General features: G+C 33.8%; 3 protein-coding genes across 3 annotated transcripts; all 3 read right to left on the bottom strand.

Annotated features, from left to right (window-relative positions):
- Window positions 1-618: 618 nt before the first annotated feature.
- On the bottom strand, window positions 619-4108 carry LOC102587256 (ras-related protein RABD2a-like). Its single transcript, XM_006365278.2, has 8 exons — window positions 3923-4108; window positions 2902-2974; window positions 2183-2230; window positions 2057-2104; window positions 1649-1720; window positions 1387-1542; window positions 1189-1292; window positions 619-1082 (listed from the first exon to the last, which is right to left on the bottom strand). Exons 1-8 carry the CDS (start codon window positions 3934-3936, stop codon window positions 986-988), a joined length of 612 nt encoding a protein of 203 aa, XP_006365340.1. The 5' UTR covers window positions 3937-4108; the 3' UTR covers window positions 619-985.
- Window positions 4109-7449: 3341 nt separating this feature from the next.
- On the bottom strand, window positions 7450-8117 carry LOC102586919 (glycine-rich cell wall structural protein 2-like). The gene has a single exon (XM_006365277.2). The coding sequence runs from the start codon at window positions 8022-8024 to the stop codon at window positions 7641-7643; it is 384 nt and encodes a 127-aa protein (XP_006365339.1). The 5' UTR covers window positions 8025-8117; the 3' UTR covers window positions 7450-7640.
- A 3152-nt stretch (window positions 8118-11269) lies between these two features.
- Window positions 11270-17158, bottom strand: LOC102586580 (glutamate dehydrogenase A-like). The gene is made up of 9 exons (XM_006365276.2): window positions 16893-17158; window positions 15236-15349; window positions 14598-14819; window positions 14418-14492; window positions 14190-14306; window positions 13836-14086; window positions 12525-12600; window positions 12270-12356; window positions 11270-11653 (listed from the first exon to the last, which is right to left on the bottom strand). Exons 1-9 carry the CDS (start codon window positions 16998-17000, stop codon window positions 11468-11470), a joined length of 1236 nt encoding a protein of 411 aa, XP_006365338.1. The 5' UTR covers window positions 17001-17158; the 3' UTR covers window positions 11270-11467.
- Window positions 17159-22846: the final 5688 nt, after the last annotated feature.

Genomic DNA, 22846 nt, shown 5'->3' with positions numbered 1-22846 from the left:
CAAGATTTTATAAAATAACATTAATATTATATTAAATCAAAGCTTTTGAGTAAATAATTATACTTCCTATGTTCCAAATTTATGTAACGCCTTTTAAATTTTCAAGAGTCAATTGTTTAAATTTTGATGGTGCATTCGAACATGAAATTTTGGATTTTAAAAAAATAATTAAATTTACATATTTGTAAACTACATACCTATATGTTACAATAATTGATAATTTAAAAATATTTAAAACACAAAAAAAAATTATGAGCAAAGAAAAGCTCATCTAACTTTCGAAATCCGAACAATCCCATATAAATTGAGACAATAAGAGTATATGAAAGAACAAAATATAAGTTTCTATCACTTTTCACTTTAAGCATGCAGTATTTCAAAATTGTTGAAACATAAGACATCAACAAATCCATTGAAGATTATCACAAGTTTAAATAAATACCATGATCTCTTTTTATGAAAGCTCAAAATTCATTAAATAAAAATACTGAAGGTATGAGATGCTCGAATTTGACTTCTGGCTATGAAAAAATTCTTGGTAGGGGGCGTTTCCCCCCAAATAAGATCCTACATGGCACGACTCTGGATTAATCGTTGTTGTTTCAAGACCACATAACATAAAAATATGAAACGTCTCACAAGAACATTTTGGCTGAGCAATTTATTTGAAGTTCATAATAGTAAAGTACAACAGCATTACAGTTCTATCCACTATATATCCCCATCTAAAAAACCAACTTCTAAAACATATATTATGCCTGAAACTGCAGAAATAAACACTGCAACTTAGACATGGAAACGCAACGAAGTGAAAATATCAAAGGAGGGAGAAAGAGTCCTATACTTGAAAAGCAATTCTTGTGGGTTGTATAGGCCAGTTGAATACCGGTAGATGAAAAGAATGGAACTGGCACAGCTTCGAAAACAAGGCATTGCGATTGGAATGATGACTCTGGAAGCAATTCTAGCTAGCAGAATCTGACATCTAATTAGAACAGCAGCCGCTTTTTTGGTTCACAGGTTGTCCCCGTATCTGCACGGTGGGTGGTTTTGCATTGTTTGATGTTGGCTGGGTTGCCATCCTGTATCAAGTAGTAAAAAGCGTCAAACACTAATTCACTGAAGACAGAACCCCCCACCCAGCCCGAAGAAGTGGCAACAGAACCAGAATAATGAAACAGAAAATACCTATTCTTTATTTCAGCTGCCATTGCCATGAAAGCTTGTTCAACATTAGTGGCACTCTTTGCACTTGCCTCCATAAATGGAATGCCAATTTCATCAGCAAAAGCCTTGTATGTGAATCAAGAACTATTTCAGTCAATCAAGCATTGTACTATAAGGACAAACTCAAAAAAGAAAATGAACAGAATGCTAGATCTTAACCTTTGCTGTATCATAAGACACTGCTCGGTTATCATTCAAGTCAGACTTATTTCCAACCAAAAGCTTGTTCACGTTTTCGCTTGCATAGCGATCAATTTCACTCAACCATTGCTTAACATTGTTGAAACTTTCTTGATCAGTTATATCATAAACTATCTGCCAGGATATTCAAAAAAGAGGAATAAGAAAAAAAGATTTCATCAAGCGAAAAGGAAAAAAAACAACCGATTGATTGCTTTACAAAGGAGTCAGGCAAACATACTATAATGCCATGTGCCCCACGGTAGTAACTACTTGTGATTGTCCTGAAACGTTCTTGTCCAGCAGTGTCCCACTGGCAAATGCAACACAGACGAGGACTTTAAATTTCACTTTGAAAATGCATAATGACAGAAACAAAAACTACTGCATAAATTCAGATCATGTTCACTTGTAATAGAACACAACTCAATCCTAGAACACCTGATATCGGAATGGAAGAATTAAAATAAAGATTGCTAGTGAGTTAATCAATCCATGGCAAACTACACAGAATGTTTCAACAGAAATAAAAGAAGTGTTCATCACTTAGCTAATTTTTTACTCTAAAGCTACTTCACCTTTCCAAATGAAAATATTTAACTAAATAATGTCAATTCTCAAAGAAAAAAGTAAGACAAGAAAACCATACAATTTGAAGTTTAATAGTCTTCCCATCTTGCTCCACAGTACGTATTTTCTGCAACATAAAATTAGGAACTTAACCAACTGTAAGAATGTTGTATATGTAACTTCACTAGTATTAATTTTGTCTTACAAAGTCAACACCAATTGTGCTGATGTAGCTGTCCAAATAAGAATCATCCTGCATCAGAAGATAAGGAAACAGTTAATCAACTTATAAGACATAATGAACTGAAAATGTAACACATTTGTTCGGACACAAAGCAAGAAATTTCCAAAACCATTAAATCCAATGCCCATCACAAATGCTAAACTTAGTAAAACGGCATCAGTAATAGAGTTCACATCAATATCAAAAGACAATTTACACCAGGATTTTAACAACCGCAGACATTTGAAATAAAAATTGACTGTACATTTATCCTCAAGGCATATATGATTTCATTCTTTCCACACAGCCCAAGAAATGCTGGCAATTGCTCTCTTCCTTTTCTCTATTTTTTTTTTTGAAACTGGTAACTTCTTCCTTTTCTCTATTTCCCAACTCTCAGTTGTTGCTTTAAGCTTTTATTAGCTTATCCAAATGTGTTTTGACAGAAGGGTCAGACCTCGATATCAAACAAAAGACAAATAAACTAGAAATGTGGCATTCACAAGGATGGTCATGACCTAATTGTGCAACACGGGGCAACCTTCATATCTGCTCCTAAATACACTAGCACATATCAACATGGGCAGTTTCCTAGTTTCATTGCTTATATCAGCCATTATAAGAATCATGCAAGTAACATTCAACTCAGATGCAGGAGTGACTAAAAGTAAGACATTATTGAGTGGGATGAATATACTTACGGCAAATCTCAGGAGAAGACATGACTTTCCAACACCTGAATCTCCTATTAACAAAAGTTTGAACAAGTAATCACTGCAGAAAGCATAAGAAGAGATGGTGTTAAGTTCCATTTGAGCTGAAAATAACAATAACCTTATAGGCAGATGGATTTTCATGAAGGAAACTGTTAAGAAACAAGTCACATCCAGTAAACCTTCTGGCATCTTTAGGTCAAGGTGCAAACTAGTAACCAGCAAGAATGAGTGAACATTGCACCCAAGGGTGTGGCCTAAGGGTCAAATGAAGTAGGTTGAGAACCATATGGTCACAGTTCAAATTCTAGTGTCGGCAAAACACTAGGTGATTTCTTCCTATCTGCAGTGGCGGCCTATCTCTGTTAAAGCCTTGGTAGATAGAGGAACCCGGTAGCTACCCCATGTAAGTTGCCCCAGACACCATGGTGATCTAATCCTTATCAATCAAATCCAGCAAAAGTTCTCTATGAGCACCTCGACTAAGTCAAAAAAGTGATAAAGACAGTTCCTTTTTTATCTTTTGATTATGGTAGTGTCTTAGCCAACTTGAATGTACCTGGACTAATCCAATCCATGGGGCAGCCTACTACAGCCAACAAGCACAAGTGCAAGATAAATCAATGCACAGAGAGAACTCACATTATTCCCCTTTCCCGAATTGATTTGGATAATAGACAGAAACTAAAAACTAAAATGTTAACAACCAAACTCGTAAATCATCAAATAAGAATCAAAGTAAATGACCAATATTAGCACTCAAAGGTATCTCGGGTTCAAGTTTATTCCCATCTATTCTAGCCTTGGTCGACAGAATTATCCGAATCCGGAGAATTAAACATGCCCTGAACACCACAATTATAAAAAAAAAATGCCCAATTTTAAAACTATCATGGATCTAAAGAGCACAATCAACAAATCCGGCATAAATCAACATATTCAAACAATTTTATCAACAAAAAACAAATGCTAAAAATGTAATTCAAAGGAGAAAGGAAGGGTAACTAACTATTCGGGATTCATGATTTTGCGAAACGAAGAAGTCGACTGATCCAAAGGCGAAGGGAACCAGGATGTCTCTGTTCTCTACGGCCGGATATCGCCGGAAAATCGGATCGTCGCCGGAAATCGCCGAGGAGAAATGTTGACAGCGCGTGAAAGAGAGAGATCAAAATGTGTGGAAGTAGAGTAATTATTAATTAATTTATATATATATGGGCACCAACTAATTAATTGAATCAAACTATTTGGACCACATATATAGTTGTTAAGGTGGATGAGAAAATTATAAAATTGGTACCTTATGTTTGGATAAGTTCAAAATGATCCTCTAAATATAATTTGTGAGCAATTTAATTGTGTGTTTATTTGATCCGAATCGCTAAAATAGCCACACATCCATTACAATATTCTAATTTCCACGACTTGTATTCTTTGAATATTAGAGTTCTTGATTGGTTAGAACTTCACCCCATAAAATAAAATTGGTCTAACCATCACTTTGTAGAACATACCTAATTTTAGATAACATTTTTTTACCATATAAGACTCTGAAGGGTAGCTGCAAGTCTGCAACTTCAACCATGATGCACCAATATGATGTGTAACATCATCATCCATTCCCTATTTGCATGAATTACAAGTCTGAGATACTTGAAACTATCTTTCTTGGGATAGTCTGTGTGTCAAGTCTCACTTATACGTCTGCCATGTATTGTATCACTTAATTTACACTCTAAATATTTCGTTTAGTCCTGCTCAACCTGAATTCATTAGACTGTAGAGTTTGTCTCTACTACACCTTCAACCTTGCATTAACTTTGATGTGTGTTTCATCAGATATTATGTCATCCGCAAACATACACCATGACACTGCATTTTGAATATACCACGTTAATTCTTCCATCACCAAAATAAATAGAAATAGGCTAAGATTAATGAATCTTTGGTGAAACCCGATTTCAATTGGGATGTGCTCTGAGTCTCCTCACACCATTTTAACTTGGATTTTGGTTCCATCATACATGTCCTCTAGCGCTCTAATATAAGCTACTAATACACTATAGCCTCTAGTTGTCTCTAGAAGAATTCCCTCGGGACTTTATCATAGGCCTTCCAAGGTCAATAAATACCATATGTAAAAGTCCATGTTCCTAATTATCTCCTATATTTCTCCATCGATCTTTTCACAAGGCGGATGACTTCTATAATCGACAACAGACCAATGTACATAACTCAAGGAGGCTGCTGGTGCAGGTTGTAATCAGTGTGAAACTCATTTGAAGAAGATTGAGAAACTAAAGAAAGAATTAAGCCACAGACAAAGAAATCTCCAACTCGAACAAACTCATTGTTAATTAACCTTGTGAGGAAACAAGGATTGTAACACGCCCTATTGGCCAAAAACAGATAGGAACAAACTCATTGTTAACCTTTGAGCCTCAAGCGTTTGCTTTAGTAGATTTATGGTCGAGACGATCCTAAGTAATGAAAACATCGAAATTCGATACAAAGGAACCTGACTTATAGTTTTTCAGGTATTAAGGTGTGCTATATATGACTCTTAGGATAACTAATTTTAGACTTTGGTGTCAAGTTATCGCGTTCTTAAACTTGAACGAAAAAGCTCGTTCTTACCTACAGAAAGTAGTAACCGATCGAAGTCGAAAAGTTTTTGAAGGGATACTCAAGATAAAATAAGAAATAATAAATTTGATTAATTCAACTTATAAGATTTTGGAACAATTAGAAAATTACAAACGATAAGAAAAATTGAAACAATTCAATTTGAACAACAAAGGACAATTAATCAACCTATAACAATTTTTCCAACAACTCTTACGAGGAGCTTTAGTAACTCTGAATAATTATTTGAACAAGAAATTGCATTTATCCTTTACCATTAGGTACACAACATATAAATTGTGATGTGTAGTTTTTATTTTTTTTAATGAATAAAGGTAAATGGGTGTGTACAAAAAACTTTTTCCAAAGAATCGGCCTTGTAAATCATTGGGCTAAACCAGCAAAAGCTAAAAGATAGTACTCTTTCCGTCCCAATTTATGCGATACTTTTTAGATTTCGAGATTTAAAGAAGTCAATCATTGATCGTAAATTTTTCATATATCTTTTAAATATTTTGAATTGTCAATTATCGTGACTTATAGTACTTTTTACGTAGTTTATAAATATATAAATTTTATTTCAAAAAAATTGAAGATACCATGCTCAAAGACTCTCGAAGAAAGTGCCTCATAAATTGAGACGGGAGTAATTGATATTTCTTCATTGATCCACCATATAAATTTGAACTTTTACCAAAGGCATCAATACATAGACAAAATGAAACTTTCATATTTGAAGTGATTATCAAATTAGTAACAACTTGTCCCAAAAAAAAAAAGTGTAAACACAAGTGAAAAGAAAACAAAATCATTTTTCTGTATAGGACTTTTGACGACTTTGCCCTTGTTTTATCAAATCGCGGTTCCTCGATTCTAGGGGTAAATTAGTAACATGCGTTCCATCAGGATCGAGATCTCCCTCTATGGTCAATCCTTCTATTCTTGTAGCAACTCCTTCTCCTTTCAATATTGATGCATCAATATCTATTTTACAAAATAACAAACAATTTTATTTAATTAATTGATTAATAATTCAAAAAAATCATTAAAAAAATTAGAGTAATGTATAGAATTAATTTACCTGGATTAGAAAAAAACCATAGGATAAATCCACACAATAATAACACAAAAGGTATTATATGAACAGCATTTTCTGCAAATTTTGCATGAGATTTTTCCTTTTTTGAAATATCAGAGAGTGGTTCATGTATTGGTAATAATTCACTAGCTTCTAAAGACAATGCTCGTAGCGCCGGAGACACCTTTGTTAACGAGGACGATGAAATAGAGGACGATGAATAATAACTCGTGAAATTATAATTGTCTGGGACACGAGTAGTGCTCGATGATCTATACATCTTTTAATGTTTTTTTTTCGCGATAAGCTATAGTTTTTTTTTTTTGTGTTAACTCAACTATTGGTTAAATATTGAAAAAGTAAAAAGAAAAAAAAAGTGAGAGAGTAAAAAGGCGAAATAAATGAAGTAGGATCTGACTAGTTCTTTATAGAATATTTATATAATCATGTTATTTATTAAATAGATTTTTTTAAATAATTAATATACATCAATAGCGTAAAAATTATCAAGTATCTTTTCTTTTTTTAATAACAAGTCAAGATTGTAAATTTTATTTTAATGGAAAGTTAAATGTAAATAACTTTTGGTTAACTTAATTGTGTTGGAAATAATTTATATTGTCATTGTTCATATAAGTTAAACTTGGCTAAGCCGGCCAGCTCATAATAGAATAGATAGGTGAAGCAGTCAATTGTTGTTAAAATTATTTTTAATTATATACTGCAAGTTCTCAGTAGAAACACAAAGAACATAATCAAACACACTGGAATTAATAATAATCTTTATTATGTCTTATATATAAGAATACAAAACTCAAAAATGTTTTGCAAACATTTATATTTATCATATATATATATATATTCCATTATTATACATTTATAGTCATTTACTATATTCTCACGGTATACTAGACATATCAACCCTATTATAACACGTACATTAAAGTTCACAATACTTGATTAATATTATGTAAACAAATATATATATTACATGTCATAAGTAGAACACATCCAATATATTTAACTACCCACAATTATCTCTCTCCTTTGAAATTGATGGCGCGAGGTCGCTATCATAGCCACTACTATCACCACCACCAGAACCATAACCATATCCATTGCTAGAACTGGACCCAAAACCAAACCCCCAGCCTCGACCTAGCCCATTAGGCGACCTACTTGAGCCGGAGCCATAACCCCATCCTCCTCCAGGGCTAGAACCCCAACCCCAGTTGTAATCCCAGTTAGGTCCACGTGTTGCACCACTTTCACCACCACTAGGGGATGGAGATGTTTCCGAGGTGGTCATCTCCCTTCCACCATCTCCGCCACCGGTGTTGAAGGCTAGATAATGAGGTGTGATAAACAAAATGATCATAAGAATGAAATGAGAAGTGTTTTTTTGCATTATTATGGTAACAATATTAATATCCTCTTCTTTTGTAGTTGTTGTTATTGTTGGTCAAAATTGTGACTTATAAGATTTGTACATGAGGATAGTGGATATTTATTTATTTATGGACCCGTGACACTAAAAGAAGTCCATGGACCTTATACATGCACTTGTCAAGAAGAGATATATAATGGACTAATTAATGGTGCACCTTCCACCCATATTATAGTTGAATTTTAATTAATTTTAGGTATATTAACGATCTAAAAAATATTTACCTTATCGCATTAAATAGTGATTGATATATAATAACAGAAAACTCTTTATATTTGGTCTGATATTGTGATATGAAAGATATCGTAATAAGAATATATATAACTTGCACTAATTATATAATATTTGTTTATACTATCGGTATATATATGTAAAAAAAAATTGTGTGTGTATTTATGTAACTTTAACTTCTTTATTTTAAACTATTTTGGATAAGACATATGTGTAAATATGAAAAAAGGGATATGAAGTATTAAGTAGAGAATCCTTTGATATATATATCTATAGTGGGAGAATGGTGGTGGATCTCACTAACTGGCCACCTTATTTGTTAGGCTACTAATTTGAATTTGCGCCAAATAGACTTATTGCAAGGCCAAATAATCGCTATTGAGATATTCTTCATTTTAAAAATTCAAACTCAAAAATTTGATGAACTATAACGAAATTTCAACAAATCATCATACATCTTGATTCTTAGGATGGCCCTTTTGCTTATTTGTCAGGCTACTAAACTGAATTATCACCATATAGACTATGAGAGAAAGGTGCTCAGCGCTAACGATATATTTTTCTCTTTTGAGATTCGAATTAATTCACATGTGCAATCTTTGATTAAGGATCGGAGGAAGACATACACACATTTTTCTTCTTATTATTGTTCTTTTGCATACTAATTTGAATTTGCATCGAATAGTATTACAATGATAATATGCTCACTGAAAAAATATTTTTCATTTTCAAAATTTTAATTTGAAAATTTTAATTAAGAGCGTAGAAATTTCAGTCATCCATCACAAATCTTGGTGTGATCTTTTTGACTTATATGTTTAACACACTATGCACAATATCACTTTTTATGGTGCAAATAGCATTCATCACTTGGATTGAAACTCTAACTTTTGTGTAGTTGGATGAAATTATTATGACCTAAAACTAACACATGTCATCACGAACATATCCAAACGGAGAAAAAAAAGTTATCTTAAAAGAATTTTGTTTAATTGATGAAAGAGATGTCAAAATTAGAGGTGGATTTACGATTTGAAAATTATTAATTCTTATAATGATTTAAAATAATCAATATACAATTTAATGGATTCACAATCAAAATTTATATATTGTTGATAACTTTATAAGGACATACACATATATAGAAAAACTATTGAATTTACGTGAATTTTTATGCTACATCCCCTAATAGAAACTTGACACATGCACATTCTCTCTTGATAACATCTAATCAGTTGGATATTCATGGGATACCAATGATCTTATTATTCCTCAACTAAATTGTAGTTGGTAGTTAATAGAACTTTAATTTAAGCTGAACTTATGTAAGACATTTAAATCTGACAAAAAAAAAATGAAAAAAAATCTTATTTTTATAATGTTATTAAAAACAACAAAATTATTTAAAGTATTATGGCAAAAGCATTATATCTAAGTTCAAAAGAAAGCTAAGATGGAAACTTTTGTCTAATGAAATTACAAATATGCAGAAATCTTTAGATGGAAATATTTTTAATTATCAAAGTATGTACCAATGTAATATTTTTTTTGTCCAACAATGTATAAATATTTAAAATATTTGGTCAAAATACTAGACTTTTTATTTGTTAATTTAGAGATACTATTTATATATGTGACTTTGTAACAATAAGGCATTTAGTATTGCTTTTTTTACTAAGAAAATAAATGACTTGCAATAAAAGTGGGAAACAGTTAAATTAAAATAATTAATATTTGAGTGAGGTTGTTATAAAGAGGGCAATGTTATAAAGATAGGAAAAAGGACAATTATACCCCGAGCTATCGTAAATGGTATGCAGATACCCTTCGTCATACTTTTGGGACATTGATTCCCCTGCCGTCCAAAAACTAGATCATATATACCCTTCACTCTAACAGAAGACTAAATAGAGACACGTGGCGCAATCTTATCCGTCGATCCGATATTTAATAAATGTCGGGTCGATGGATAAGATTATGACACGTGTATGTCCGTTAGTATAAAGGGTATATATGCTCTAATTTTTGGACGGTAGGGACACCAATGTCCCAGAAATATGACAGAGGGTATTTGCATACCATTTACGATAGTTCGGAGGTATATTTGTCCTTTGTCCCTATAAAGATTGCTATTGTGGTTATAGGTAAAAAAAAGTTTGTGAAAAAATTTGGGTTTATTTTTTTATTTTTCGGGGTTCGTTATCCGCATTTTGGGGGTCAACAAAGGTGACTTCTTGTCGAGGTTCGAATCTACGACTTTTAACTAAAGATGAAGGAACACTTAATATTTCACCACAATCTTTGATAATAAAAAACTCGACTTTTGTAGTAAGATATTGTTATATAGGAATGATATTACAGAATGATAACTATATTGATGGTATATATAGGTTAATAATAGGTGTGTATTACTAGAGGATTAAGCATGTGTTAATCATGGGCATAACTAGACTATACCTTTGTTGGTTTTGATCGAACCCAATAATTTTGGTCCAAATTTTGTATTGTCTTAAAAAATTCATTCATTATAAACAAATTATTACTCCTTCCGCTCAATTTATGTATCACTTTCACTTCTTGAAAGTCAAATTTGAGTATTATTTTTTTAAAAGTTGATTTAAATTAAAACAACTTAATATTTCAAAATTAAAATTTAGATATTCAGAAAGCAATTCTACTTATGTTTATATAAGGAAAAAATATAAATTTAAATTTTAATCAAAATTCACGTAGTTTGAATCAGGAGAAGAGAAAAATGCAAAAATTAAGATAGATGAAATATCTAAAATCATACTTAAAGAACTAAAATTTCAAAATCATAAGCTTCAAATCCTATGTGCATTTGATAGTGCTTCAACTAGGGATCGTTTGATTCGCGGACAAATTAATCCCGAAATTATAATCTGAGACTAATTTATCCTACCTGAGAGGTAAGGTAAAATAATACCAAATTGGATGGAACAAGGTGAGATATCTCAGGATTAAACGTCCCCTTAATGTTTTGAACATGCTTAAAAATGTAGCAATAATAGCTATGAGAAGAAAAACCAGTGAATATACAACATCCATGTTCATAAAATTAGACCATTTCTTACAAGAAAAGAAAGATCATTCAAACATTCAGCTGAGGACGGAAAAGATTATTCGTCTCTAGACAACATAGGCGAATATAATTACGCCTCCCAACCTCTCAATTGTGTTGCACGTGCAACGCGATTCACCCCCAATGTGAAGGCGCCCATACGAAGATTGCAACTATGAGTTTGACACATGCTCTTGAGATTACCAAAGGCTTTTGTCATGTATTTCTTAAGCTCCCTGTTAACCTTCTCTTCTTCCCACATAAAACCTTGAATGTTCTGCACATGAAAAGGTATTCCGTATGGTTTTAGGGATAATGCAGAATTGTAAGAGAACATATCTAACGAAACATGGAAGAGATTCATGGACAACGGTAAAAACATGGGCGCCTAATTCTAATGCAACAAGGGTGTTATTAGTACAAGTCAGAGGAATACCGTGATTGATGAAAGATCAATAAGAGTTGTCGTCAATTATGAAACTGATGATTATCGTCTATTTTAAAGTAGTTGTAACTTGAAAGGGCACCTACTAAACTATATTCTTATATGTGGAAAAACTACTCGAAAATATTAGAGAATTCCAACTAAATATAGTCAAACCTCTACATAACAACGTCGTTTGTCTGGATGTTTTGTGATTGCTATAGCAAGATACTGTTATAGAGAATATATGATATAACATAATACGAAAGTCGGTTCTAAGGAAAACTAGGCTGTTATAGTTATTGCAGAGGATGATTGTTATAGTGAAGTCTGACTAAATACTCTGATATCTTAGGGAAATGTCATTTGAGATTTTAAGTAAATGGTCAAAATAACACTGCAAGTATTTTCTAGTGTAATATAAAGCGGAAAGTTTAAGGATGTCATGTATAGATAGATTTTATATTACCTGAACCCACTCAAAATAACTAACAGTCACGCCTCCAGCATTGGCATATATGTCGGGAAGAATTAAAACACCTTTCTTCGACAGAATCTGTAGAAGGAAGTCATGTGTTAGAAATTATTATCATCCTAGTCTATGTTGCTTAGACTCTCCAAAAATGTACTACTTTTAGAGGATCTGACATGCACCGTCAACATTTTTGAAGAGTACACAGCATAGATGCTAGTCTAACAGATATGAAACCTGCAAAAGTGGTACCTCATCAGCATCTGGATCAGTCGGATGATTTGCTGCTTCTACGATGAACTTGGCCTTTACATGATCAGCATTTTCTCTTCACAGAAAAATCAGAATAGACAAAGACAGATTTAAACAGGGAAGAACATACTTACTTCTGCCAATAGTGAAAACTGAAATCCAACAAAATAAAGTATAATTTTACGAAGAAAAACACTATCATTTTAGTACAGTTTTACTAGAAAGAACATAAAATAAGGGAAAAGACTCCACCTATTAGTGCTAGAGCCAAACCTCTCTATAACGGTGCCGCTTCTCTAGATATTTTTTCTGCCTACAGAGGATGATTGTTAGAGAAGTCTAATTGTATCATGCTAATCTGGCCTATAGACAGTTCTCTCAGCCTATACCATTTAGGCTGACCATTTAATGATTTTAAACCTTCACTCTTTCATCGGGAGGGTGAAATGAAGACTTGCCTCTGAGGTACGGCGCGGACAGAATATGCCGCCAACGCTTAAAGGTAAATACTATAAAGGAGTGGTTAGACCGACTTTGTTGTACGTGGGTGAGTGTTGGCCAGTAAAAAAAGGCCCACATTCAGAAGATAGAGATAGCAGACATGAGGAGGCTCAGACGGTTGTGTGGACATACTAGGAGAGATAGGATTAGGAACGAAGTTATACGGGACAAGGTAGCAGCGCCTCCATGGCAGATAGGATTAGGTAAGCGAGAATGAGATGGTTAGGGCATGTTAACAGGATGAGCCAGCAAAGAGATGTGAAAGAGGTAGGCCGAAGAAGAACTGGGGGAGGTAATTACACAAGACATGCCACAACTTCAGAAGCCTGAGGATATGACCTTAGATAGAAAGTTATGGAGGTCGAAGATTAGGATAAAAAATTAGAAGATAGTTGAGTGTTGTCACACTTTATGTGGGAGAGGTAGGGGCTAGCCTTCTCTTCTTTTTTGAGAAAGGCTAGCCTTCTCTTCTTTTGGCAATCAACTTTAGTTATCGCGTAAATTTCTTATTTTTCAATGTGTATTACTATCAATTGTTACACGTATATTGTATCTTGCTATTTTGTTTTATATTTTTTCTTACAGTCCTGAATGGGATACTTTTCTTTTCACCCAAGTCTATTGGAAACAACTAGTTCACAAAGGTATGGGTAAGGTTTGCGTACATTCTACCCTCCCAGACATCACTTGTGGGATTATATGGGGTATGTTGTTTGTTGTTGTACCCTTTCACCGGGAAAGAAATTCAAGAACTAAGCTATTCAGATTAACAAAGATATAATATTTCATACTCATAATTAGGGTTTGTACCTGTTCAAAACTCCTCCCAGAGCACAGGGTATAAGAACATCACAATCGTGCGTAAGCAATTCATCTGTACTCATTACATCACCACCGCCGAAATCATTTAGCTTCCCTGTTGCTTCTTTATGACTAAGCAAAGCTGGTATATCAAGACCATTCTGATTCTTGACCGCTCCAGTTATATCACTAACTGCAACTACTTTGCCACCTATCTCGTGAATAAGCTTTGCTACCCATGATCCTACATTCCCGAACCCCTAAAGAATATTCGCAAAAATATATTTAGCATCATTTTAACTGATTTTTTTGTGCAATATCAAGGCTGCTGCCTGCTCGAATTGAACTAATCAGAAATTCTACCTGAATAGCAAAAGTCAAATCCTTAATATGCTTCCCCTGCTCATTAAGCAAAGCTTCTGCAGCATAAACGACACCACGCCCAGTTGCAGATTCCCTACCCAATGAACCGCCAAGATCCTAGGTAGTATAGTGAAAAAGGGTTCTCAAATGACTCGTCTAATTCCGATAGGATATGTTTGAACGTAATAGCACATTAGGAATTTAATAATTTACTGAACAAAAACTTACAACTGGTTTCCCGGTCACAACTGCAGGAGAGTGACCATGAAATTTTGAGTACTCATCCAAAATCCAAGCCATGGTCTGTCACAGGAATCACCACATAAGCGCATTTATTTGCTTCATATTCTGAAGCTCCGAAGAGAAGAATATGCTCACAAAGTTACATCAGAGAACTGTATCACTAACCTGAGCATTGGTGCCCATATCAGGCGCAGGGACATCAGTATTAATTCCAATAAGGTCATGGATTTTCTGCGTGAAAACACGCGTAAGGCGCTCCAATTCGCTCATGCTTAACTCTTTTGGTACGCAGCCAATCCCACCCTTTGCTCCCCCGTATGGAATATCTGCTACCGCAGTCTTCCAAGTCATTAGTTGAGCAAGGGCGTTCACCTCATCAAGATCAACCTTGTAAAAGAAACTTAACCATTTCAGTGCAGATTCTACTTCTGGAAAACAACAAATATTGTACAAACGTAACCAGCACAACCATAGACTCGGTATACATTGAAATACAAGAACTATAAAGTTACAATATTCGAAGGGATGTAATAAAGAAATGACGGAAGACGTGCTTGTTCATGATCTTTCTAGCCTCCACGTTTATCGTTCCTACTAAATCTCTTCTTTTTTTCTCATCACTTATAATTTCCTGTCTGTTTCTCCTAAATATCCTCTTACTTCTTTTCACTTACAATCTCTCCTCTTACATATAACCATTATTAAATGGCATACAAATGTTTATACAGCCTGGAAAAAGTTTATTCAGACAAAACACCATACATTTCGAACTTTATTAAAGAAAGAATACAAGAAAAAATAACCTCAGGGTGGTATCTGATTCCTCCTTTCATGGGTCCGCGAGCATTATCATGTTGTACTCTAAATCCAACATAGGAAACTAATGTCCCATCATCCTTGGGAATTGTGCATTCCACCTGATCAAATAGTAAATCCATCAAACAATGTGCTTCATAACCAAATAAATAAACGATATTTCCACCTGCTTGTTTAAGCTTTTGAGTGAACAATTATACATTTCAATGTGATCCAGAAATCTCCACAAATAAATCAAAATGTCCACTCTTTGATATTTTTTCACAGACTTCAACACATTTCAGTACAACATACTCCAATGTGATCTCACAAATGGGGTCAGAGTAGGGTGGGGTGTGACAGACCTTCCTCTCCCTTCTGTGAGAGGTAGAGAGGTTGTTTCCGATAAATACTCGGCTCAAGAAAATAAATTTGAGTTCTTTCACAACAAGACCCTTCTCCACCTTAGATTCAACAAGAACATAGAATTCATAAAAAAGATTGAAACTTTACACAAACATTAACATTTCAGTACAACATACTCAGTGTGATCCCACAAGTGGGATCTAGGAAGGGTCAGCTGTGTCAGACCTTACCCCTACCTTCTATGAGGTAGAGAGATTGTTTCTGACTGAACCCTCGGCTCAAGAAAATAAATTTGACTTCTTTTACAACAAGACCCTTCTCCACCTTACATTCAATTAGAACATGAAAATCATAAAAAAGATTGAAACTTCGCAGACATTAACACATTTTTGTACAACATACCTAGTGTGATCCCACAACTGGGGTCTGGGGAGGGTCAGGTTTGTCACACCTTACCCCTACCTTGCCTGAGGTAGAGAGATTGTTTCCGATAAACCCTCGGCTCAAGAAAATAAATTTGAGTTCTTACACAATAAGAACCTTCTCCACCTTAGATTCAATCATAACATGAAATTCTTCAAAAAAAAAGTTTGAAACTTTACAGACATTAACACATTTCAGTAGTTTCATCAAAAAATTTAGAAGAAAATAAGCAGGAAAATGAAGTTTTTTCACAACAAGACCACCCTTCTCCACCTTAGATTCAATAAGGAAATGGAATTCTCAAAAAAGATTGGAACTTTACACAGAAATTAACACATTTCAGTACAACAAATCCAGTGTGGTCCCACAAGTGGGGCCTGGGGAGGGTCGGGTGTGTCACACCATACCCCTACCTTGTGTGTAGAGAGGCTGTTTCCGATAAACCCTCTTGTCAAGAAAATAAATTTGAGTTTTTTCACAACAAGACCCTTCTCCACCTTAGATTCAATACAAACATGAAATTCTCAAAAAAGATTGAAACTTTACACACATGTCAACACATTTCAGTAGTTTCCTCAAAATTTTGAAATGAAAAGTAGGAAAATTTGAGTTTTTTCACAACAACAACAACACCCTTCTCCACCTTAGATTCAATCATAACATAATTTTTTTCAAAAAAGATTGATACTTTACACTAAAATACATCACATTACACTAATATTTATCACTTTACACTAATACTGATCACTTTACACTAAAATATAAAAAATTGAGTTCTTTCAGAACAAAACCCCTTTTCCACCTTAGATTTTCAATCATAACATGAAATCTTCAAAAAAGTTTGAAACTTTATACTAATATACATCATTTTTATACCTTAATTTCTCTAAAAGGGATCAAAAGACTCCTTTCAAGTTTGGAGTCCAAACCAAGAATCCTAGCTGCTTGGCGAAAATTTCTGTTTGTAGCTGCAAGTGCATTCATGGCTGCTCTCTATATTCTTGATAAAAAAAAAAAAAACAAGAACACCCAAAAATCTAGTAGGATCAAGATTATGAAGAGAGAAAACTAATGACAAAAACAAAAATGGGAATTTTCTTAATGCTAAATTCTTGAAGTAGTACTACTCTTATATAGTAAGTAGAGTAATTTAGGTGTTTTAGGTTAATCACAAAATAAGTGGAAATTGTTGAAAATAAATTTGATTTTTTTTGTGATAATTACAAATGGATCACGAGCTCCTTGGGACTTTGTACAACCATATACTCTCCTATTTTTTCTCATTTTATTTTTATCATTTTTGGCCCAAATTAATTTTATGGAAAATATTGTTTACAATAATAATTAGAGTTAATACATCAAAAACCCTATAAATTAATCATGTTTTATAAGTTTAATACTTGAATTATGGAGTGTCATTATTAGATTTCATCTTCTTGGTATATTGTGAGAGCTAAAAAAAAGAAATATACCAATAGAGATTATGTGACATTTTACATATTTTTCTTTATAAATTTATTAAAAAGGAAATTATTCTGGTTAAATGTGTTTCTTTCAAATATCACAAAGGTTACGATTAAAATTTATCAATAATTGTGGGACTAAATGTACTATTATCCGTGTTAATAATGTGAGGAGTAAATTATTTAAAGAAAGAAAATACTTTTAAAATAGGTGGTTCTATATATCAATTTTTGCATTATAATTCTAGCATAACAAACATGTGATCAAATGATCCTTTAGTTGAGAAGGAAAATGTCTTAATAAGTTATTGGAGTACAAGAAAATAATTAAAACATAAAAGTATTATAAATAATGAAACATAATACATGGACTTTGTTATAGATTGGCCATTTTAAATTGCAAAAAAATTCGCCATTCGATTTATAACCTCCCATGAATCAAAAGGCATAACATGAATTAACGTAGCAAAATCTTTGAGTCCATGCCCCTAAATCTCTCCCACAAACCCTAAAACGCGTCTAACGTTCAACACTCAGGGTTTGCTCAACTATTTTGATTGAAATCATGTGTCGGATTTCTTAATTAGCACTATTTACCTTCAAATCCTTTAACAAATGACTAATAAAAGTGTAATAGACAGGAAAATTGACACAATTTTTGAAACGATTTTTTTGTATTTTGATTAACAACTTACATGAAAAATTACAAATGAAAAGAAATACCAGAAATGAGTACAAGTATATCGAATCTAATCCAGCTTCATGCGATTGATACCTAGAAAAGAAGAAGAGAAGAAATAGGTTATAAGGAAGAAGACGATAGAAACAAGGCAAAAACAAAGGGGAAAAGGGTTCGAAGAAGATACCGAAAAACTAGTAACGCATGTAGCTCCCATCCGGGGGTTTGTTATAGGCTCTTCAATGGATTATCCGAGATCATTAAATATGAGCTAATATGAGTCGTCAATTTGTAGGGCCACATTTATAATTCTATTCGTCGTTTCTTTATTCTTCAGTTAGCAAATATATTCAGTGTATTATCATCTTTGTTATTTCAAATAATCTTTACCTCAAGGATGAAATTGAAACTTTGGAAATTTGGAAATCATTTTACGCATCAATACCTCACCGTTGAACAACATTCCTTCCGTTGAATATCATCCATGTTATCAAGGATGTTAAATACCACTAAGATCAAAAGAAAAATCCAAACAATGTTCTCCAAGCTTAGCTAAATTGGACCCAAAGACCTAAGATCCGACCTGAAACATAAGACATGACTCTAACTTGGGACTCAATACCCAACCCTAACCTTAATCAAGGACCGAAGATTCGACCCCAACTAGGGACCTGAGACCTAATAGGACAAGACTCAAGACATGACCCCAACCCATACCTTGATCCAAGACCTGAGACCTGATATCAACCCCAATTTGAAACTCAAGATTTGACCCCAAATTGGAACTTAGGATCCAACCCCAGGAGACTTAAGACCAACCCCAACTTGAAGCTTGACCCTAACACGTGACCCAACTTGGGACTCAATACATGACACTGGCCAAACTCGATACTGTCGATTTGACCATGTCCTTCTAAGACTCAATATCCAACCCGGACCCTAGATCAAAGCTTGACCCAAGATCCGACCCTAATCTGAGACCCAAGCTTCATTCCCAACTTGAGACCTGATCCCGAGCCCGAGCCTAAGCAGATACCTAGCCCAAGACTCAAAACTTGACCCCGACCCGAGACTTAAATCAGACCCTAACACGAGACCTGAATTGGACCCCAACCTAGGACCTAAATAAGACTGTGAATCAAGACCTAGGACTTGGGATTTGACCTTGATCTCGATCTTGACCCAATACCCAAAATTTAACCCGAATCTAACTCGAACCAGATCGAGACCCAATCCCGACTTCAACACAAGACCTTAACCCGACCCTAATCCTAAACTCGAGACCCGACCTCGAGTTGAGATATGAGACTCGATGGTACTCGGTACCTGAGACATGACCCTCACTGATCTTAGGCGTATTTATATGCCTAAGTTGTCAATATTTGCCCATGAATTGGTTTAAATAATGAATGATCTTGAGTCTATTAGCTTGATTTTGTTATACTTGCAATGATTATGCACTAAAACATGTGATTAGAAGTTTCAGGAACTCTCAAGGAGCTTGGAGTCGAATTGAAGAAAAGAGATGTGAAGGCGTGCGAAGAATATACTTGACACGCCCCAAACTCAAGGGGCGCAACTGGCTCCTAAGGCCAAAACTCAGGCCCGAGCCGACCCTGTTGAACCATTTGCTACTAGCGCATGGCAGTCACATGCATTTAAGAAAACAAACAAGTATATCTCGGCTTAAAACTAAGCCCTTGGCCGGCAAGGCCCCTGTCAACAGATCTACAAAAAAAACAGCTACTCCTAAGAGTTCATATAAAGAAATTGTCAACTAGCACAGTGTTGACACCTAATTTTGACCCTCCTCGATAAGATTAATTTTCGAGCTTCTTAATTTTCAATGATTTGGAATAATTAGTTTTACAAAACTCAAAAAGATAAATAAATTATTTTCGAAGTTTTAAAGCAATTTTAGTCATTTTATACTATATATATATTTTTTTAAAAATATAATATTTTTATATAAATTTTGTATGTAATTGTTAGCTTTCTTACGAGTATTCAAAAAACATTTAAAAAGAAAGGGATTTTACTTGTTTGAAATGTTTTCATAATTGGTTCACTTAATATTAGTTAATATTCCCGAATTAGTTATTTTTATCTCATTAAGATTAAGAAGCTCGTAAATTAATTGTATTAGTTCGTCCTATTTGAATTCTAGCCGAGCCTTCTAAAATTAATTCATTTGGCCACCTTTTTAATCTGCTTAGTTAAATTGTTAATTAGTTCCTATCACAATTTTAGCCTAATCTAACCTTTTATTCAAACCCATATAAAAGACCAATTTTGGGCCTCTTTCCTTAAACCATTCCAGGCCCATTTTGCTTGATTCAGCAACTCAATTCAATTCTCAACCCCTCTTCCTTCAATTTCTAGACCCCACTCCCTCTTATTTTCGGCCCATTTCCATGTTATTCAATTCTCAGCCCACCATTCTTCAATAATATACCAACTATGTACAATACCCTTTCCACCAGCGCACAACGTACAACAACAATCCAACACAAACCGACCCCACCTCTACACTGTTCTTCTTCTCCCATGCGAAAATGAGGCAACAGCCCAGAAAATCGTACAGCAGGCATGCCTCTGTCCTCCTTTCCCCTTTCGGAATGAGTCAAAACCTCAAAGAAAAGGTGTTTAGCCGGAAGGGTGAAATGTTTTGAAGTTTTGAATTTTAAATTTTGGCCTTTTGAATCCGATTTTTATTCCTTTCCCCCCAAAATCTACCCTAATTCCTCCCTATATAACATCTCTTATGTTCATTTGTAAAGGAGGATTTTTTTTTTTGGGTTTTGAATTATTTTGTTGAGCGAAAATATCTAGAACAAATTAAGCAAAAATAGTTAAAATACATACTAAATATACTCCTAGGAGCCAGAGGAGGCAACTAGTGTGAGTAGGAATCTCGTTGTGGTAGTGGAAAGTTACTTCTTTGCTCGTCTCGGTCTCAGTTTGCTGCGTTCACAAAGGTAAATCTTATCTCAGTTCAACCTTTTCTACTTTCTTAATGTGTTAGCTATTTATTTGTTAGTTATTGCAAGTCTCCTAAGCGTTGGAATATTCTTATCGTTTTCGATTTAGTGTCGACTATGAATTAGTGATGGAACTTGTTTAGCTATTCAAATGTTGCTGTTTGTGTTTATTTTCTGGAAGGCTTGATGATTCCTCTCCGTCTCGAACCTCTTTTTCTCCTTGTTAATATCGGCTCATGCCACTGTTTTTTTTTTCTCTCATAATGTCACTACGAGTTATGATAGTTATTTATTTTTGCTAGTGTTTATGTCTAGCTATGTGGTGGTTTCGATTCGTTTGAAGTAAGTAGCGTGAGTAGACGAGATGGTCATCTCAACTGCTTGAATACTTTATTTTATTTTGGTATTGGTTTGCTCTGTCTCCTCTTTCCTTGATGACCTCTTATTAGATTTTTATTTTTTTATTTTTTTTACCCTTTGCAAAGCATGCCAAAAAATCATTTTCATGTATGTATTTGGATATAATAATATTTGGTTGTTTCCCCTTTCCTTCATCTATGTTGTCTTGGGGTTTGGTAATTTCACTGCCTAGAATGATCTTTGGTTTAAGTCTCCACCATGTTTCACATAATATTTCTTGTTTAAAATTGATTACCGTTTGTCAATTGAGTGCAAGCGAAAAATCTGAATTTCTTACTTTAGTTTCCAAATTTTGTCTTTGTTAGAGTCGGATTTGCAAGGTCATTTGCAAGCATGGTCTTTTTTTTTGTGGTTAACCTTTCATTATGTGACATGCCGATTTTTTTTTTATTATTTCCAAGGATAAATTCCTATGGCTCTGTTTGCTACCTATAAGTTTTAATAGTTCTTTAAATAACTTGTCAATATGAGAATATACATGGAATTGGGAATTGGCAGAGACTAAAAAATATATATATAAATATAAAATTTGATTTGATCATAATTTGCATATCGTTTGCACCTACGGTCTCCGGTTTACATTCTTGCTTTGATCGCACATGATATGATTTTGCTCCCTTAAAAGAGTTGGTAGTATGTAAATTCTAGAATATGTAGTAGATATTATTAGCATATGAGAGTATAATAAATATTAAACTATGGTGGTATGTAAAATATTAAAATATGGTAGTAAACAAATAATAGAATATGGTAGTGTATAAATTTTAGGACACGGTAATATATAGATTTAAAATATGGTAGTATATAAATATTAGATTACGGTAGTATGTAATTGTTTAGAATATAGTAGTATATAAATATTAAAGTATGGTAGTATGTAAATAATAAAATACGGTAGTATATAGATTTTAGAATATGGTAGTATAATAAATTTTAGAATATGGTAGTGTAATAAATATTAGTATATGGTAGTGTAGTAAATATTAGAATATAATAAATTTTCTTATGTTATTCACAACTCTTACTTATTGATTCTCATTTTCGTGTTTGCATGTGAAATTTGTCCGGGTCCTTACGGACTCTATCCTCGCATTTTCCTTTGGGCCACGGAGGCCCATATCCCCTCTTATCCGAGTTAGCTAGATATCAAAATCGACGAACAGGTCTCAAAATTGAAAGAAAAGCGAAGCAAATCGGGAGTTGAAAAAGATTGGGCCAAAGCCTACCTTTATTTATTCGGAATTGTATTTTGTTATTATTGGGCCTAAGCCCTCGCCATTTTACTTA

This window comes from Solanum tuberosum, unplaced genomic scaffold, assembly GCF_000226075.1.
Source record: "Solanum tuberosum cultivar DM 1-3 516 R44 unplaced genomic scaffold, SolTub_3.0 scf00543, whole genome shotgun sequence".
NCBI classification, from domain to species: domain Eukaryota; kingdom Viridiplantae; phylum Streptophyta; class Magnoliopsida; order Solanales; family Solanaceae; genus Solanum; species Solanum tuberosum.
This window is presented reverse-complemented; position numbering and strand designations above follow the sequence as displayed.

Coding starts and splice junctions, on each gene's coding strand:
- LOC102587256 (XM_006365278.2), bottom strand. Junction 1,721..2,056: donor AGACTATTAAACTTCAAATT/GTATGGTTTTCT, acceptor TGCATTTGCCAG/TGGGACACTGCTGGACAAGA. Junction 1,543..1,648: donor GTGGGGCACATGGCATTATA/GTATGTTTGCCT, acceptor ATATCCTGGCAG/ATAGTTTATGATATAACTGA.
- LOC102586919 (XM_006365277.2), bottom strand. CDS start 8,024: ATGCAAAAAAACACTTCTCATTTCATTCTTATGATCATTTTGTTTATC.
- LOC102586580 (XM_006365276.2), bottom strand. CDS start 17,000: ATGAATGCACTTGCAGCTACAAACAGAAATTTTCGCCAAGCAGCTAGG. Junction 14,493..14,597: donor ATATGGGCACCAATGCTCAG/GTTAGTGATACA, acceptor TTCCTGTGACAG/ACCATGGCTTGGATTTTGGA. Junction 12,357..12,524: donor CTGATCCAGATGCTGATGAG/GTACCACTTTTG, acceptor TTCCTTCTACAG/ATTCTGTCGAAGAAAGGTGT.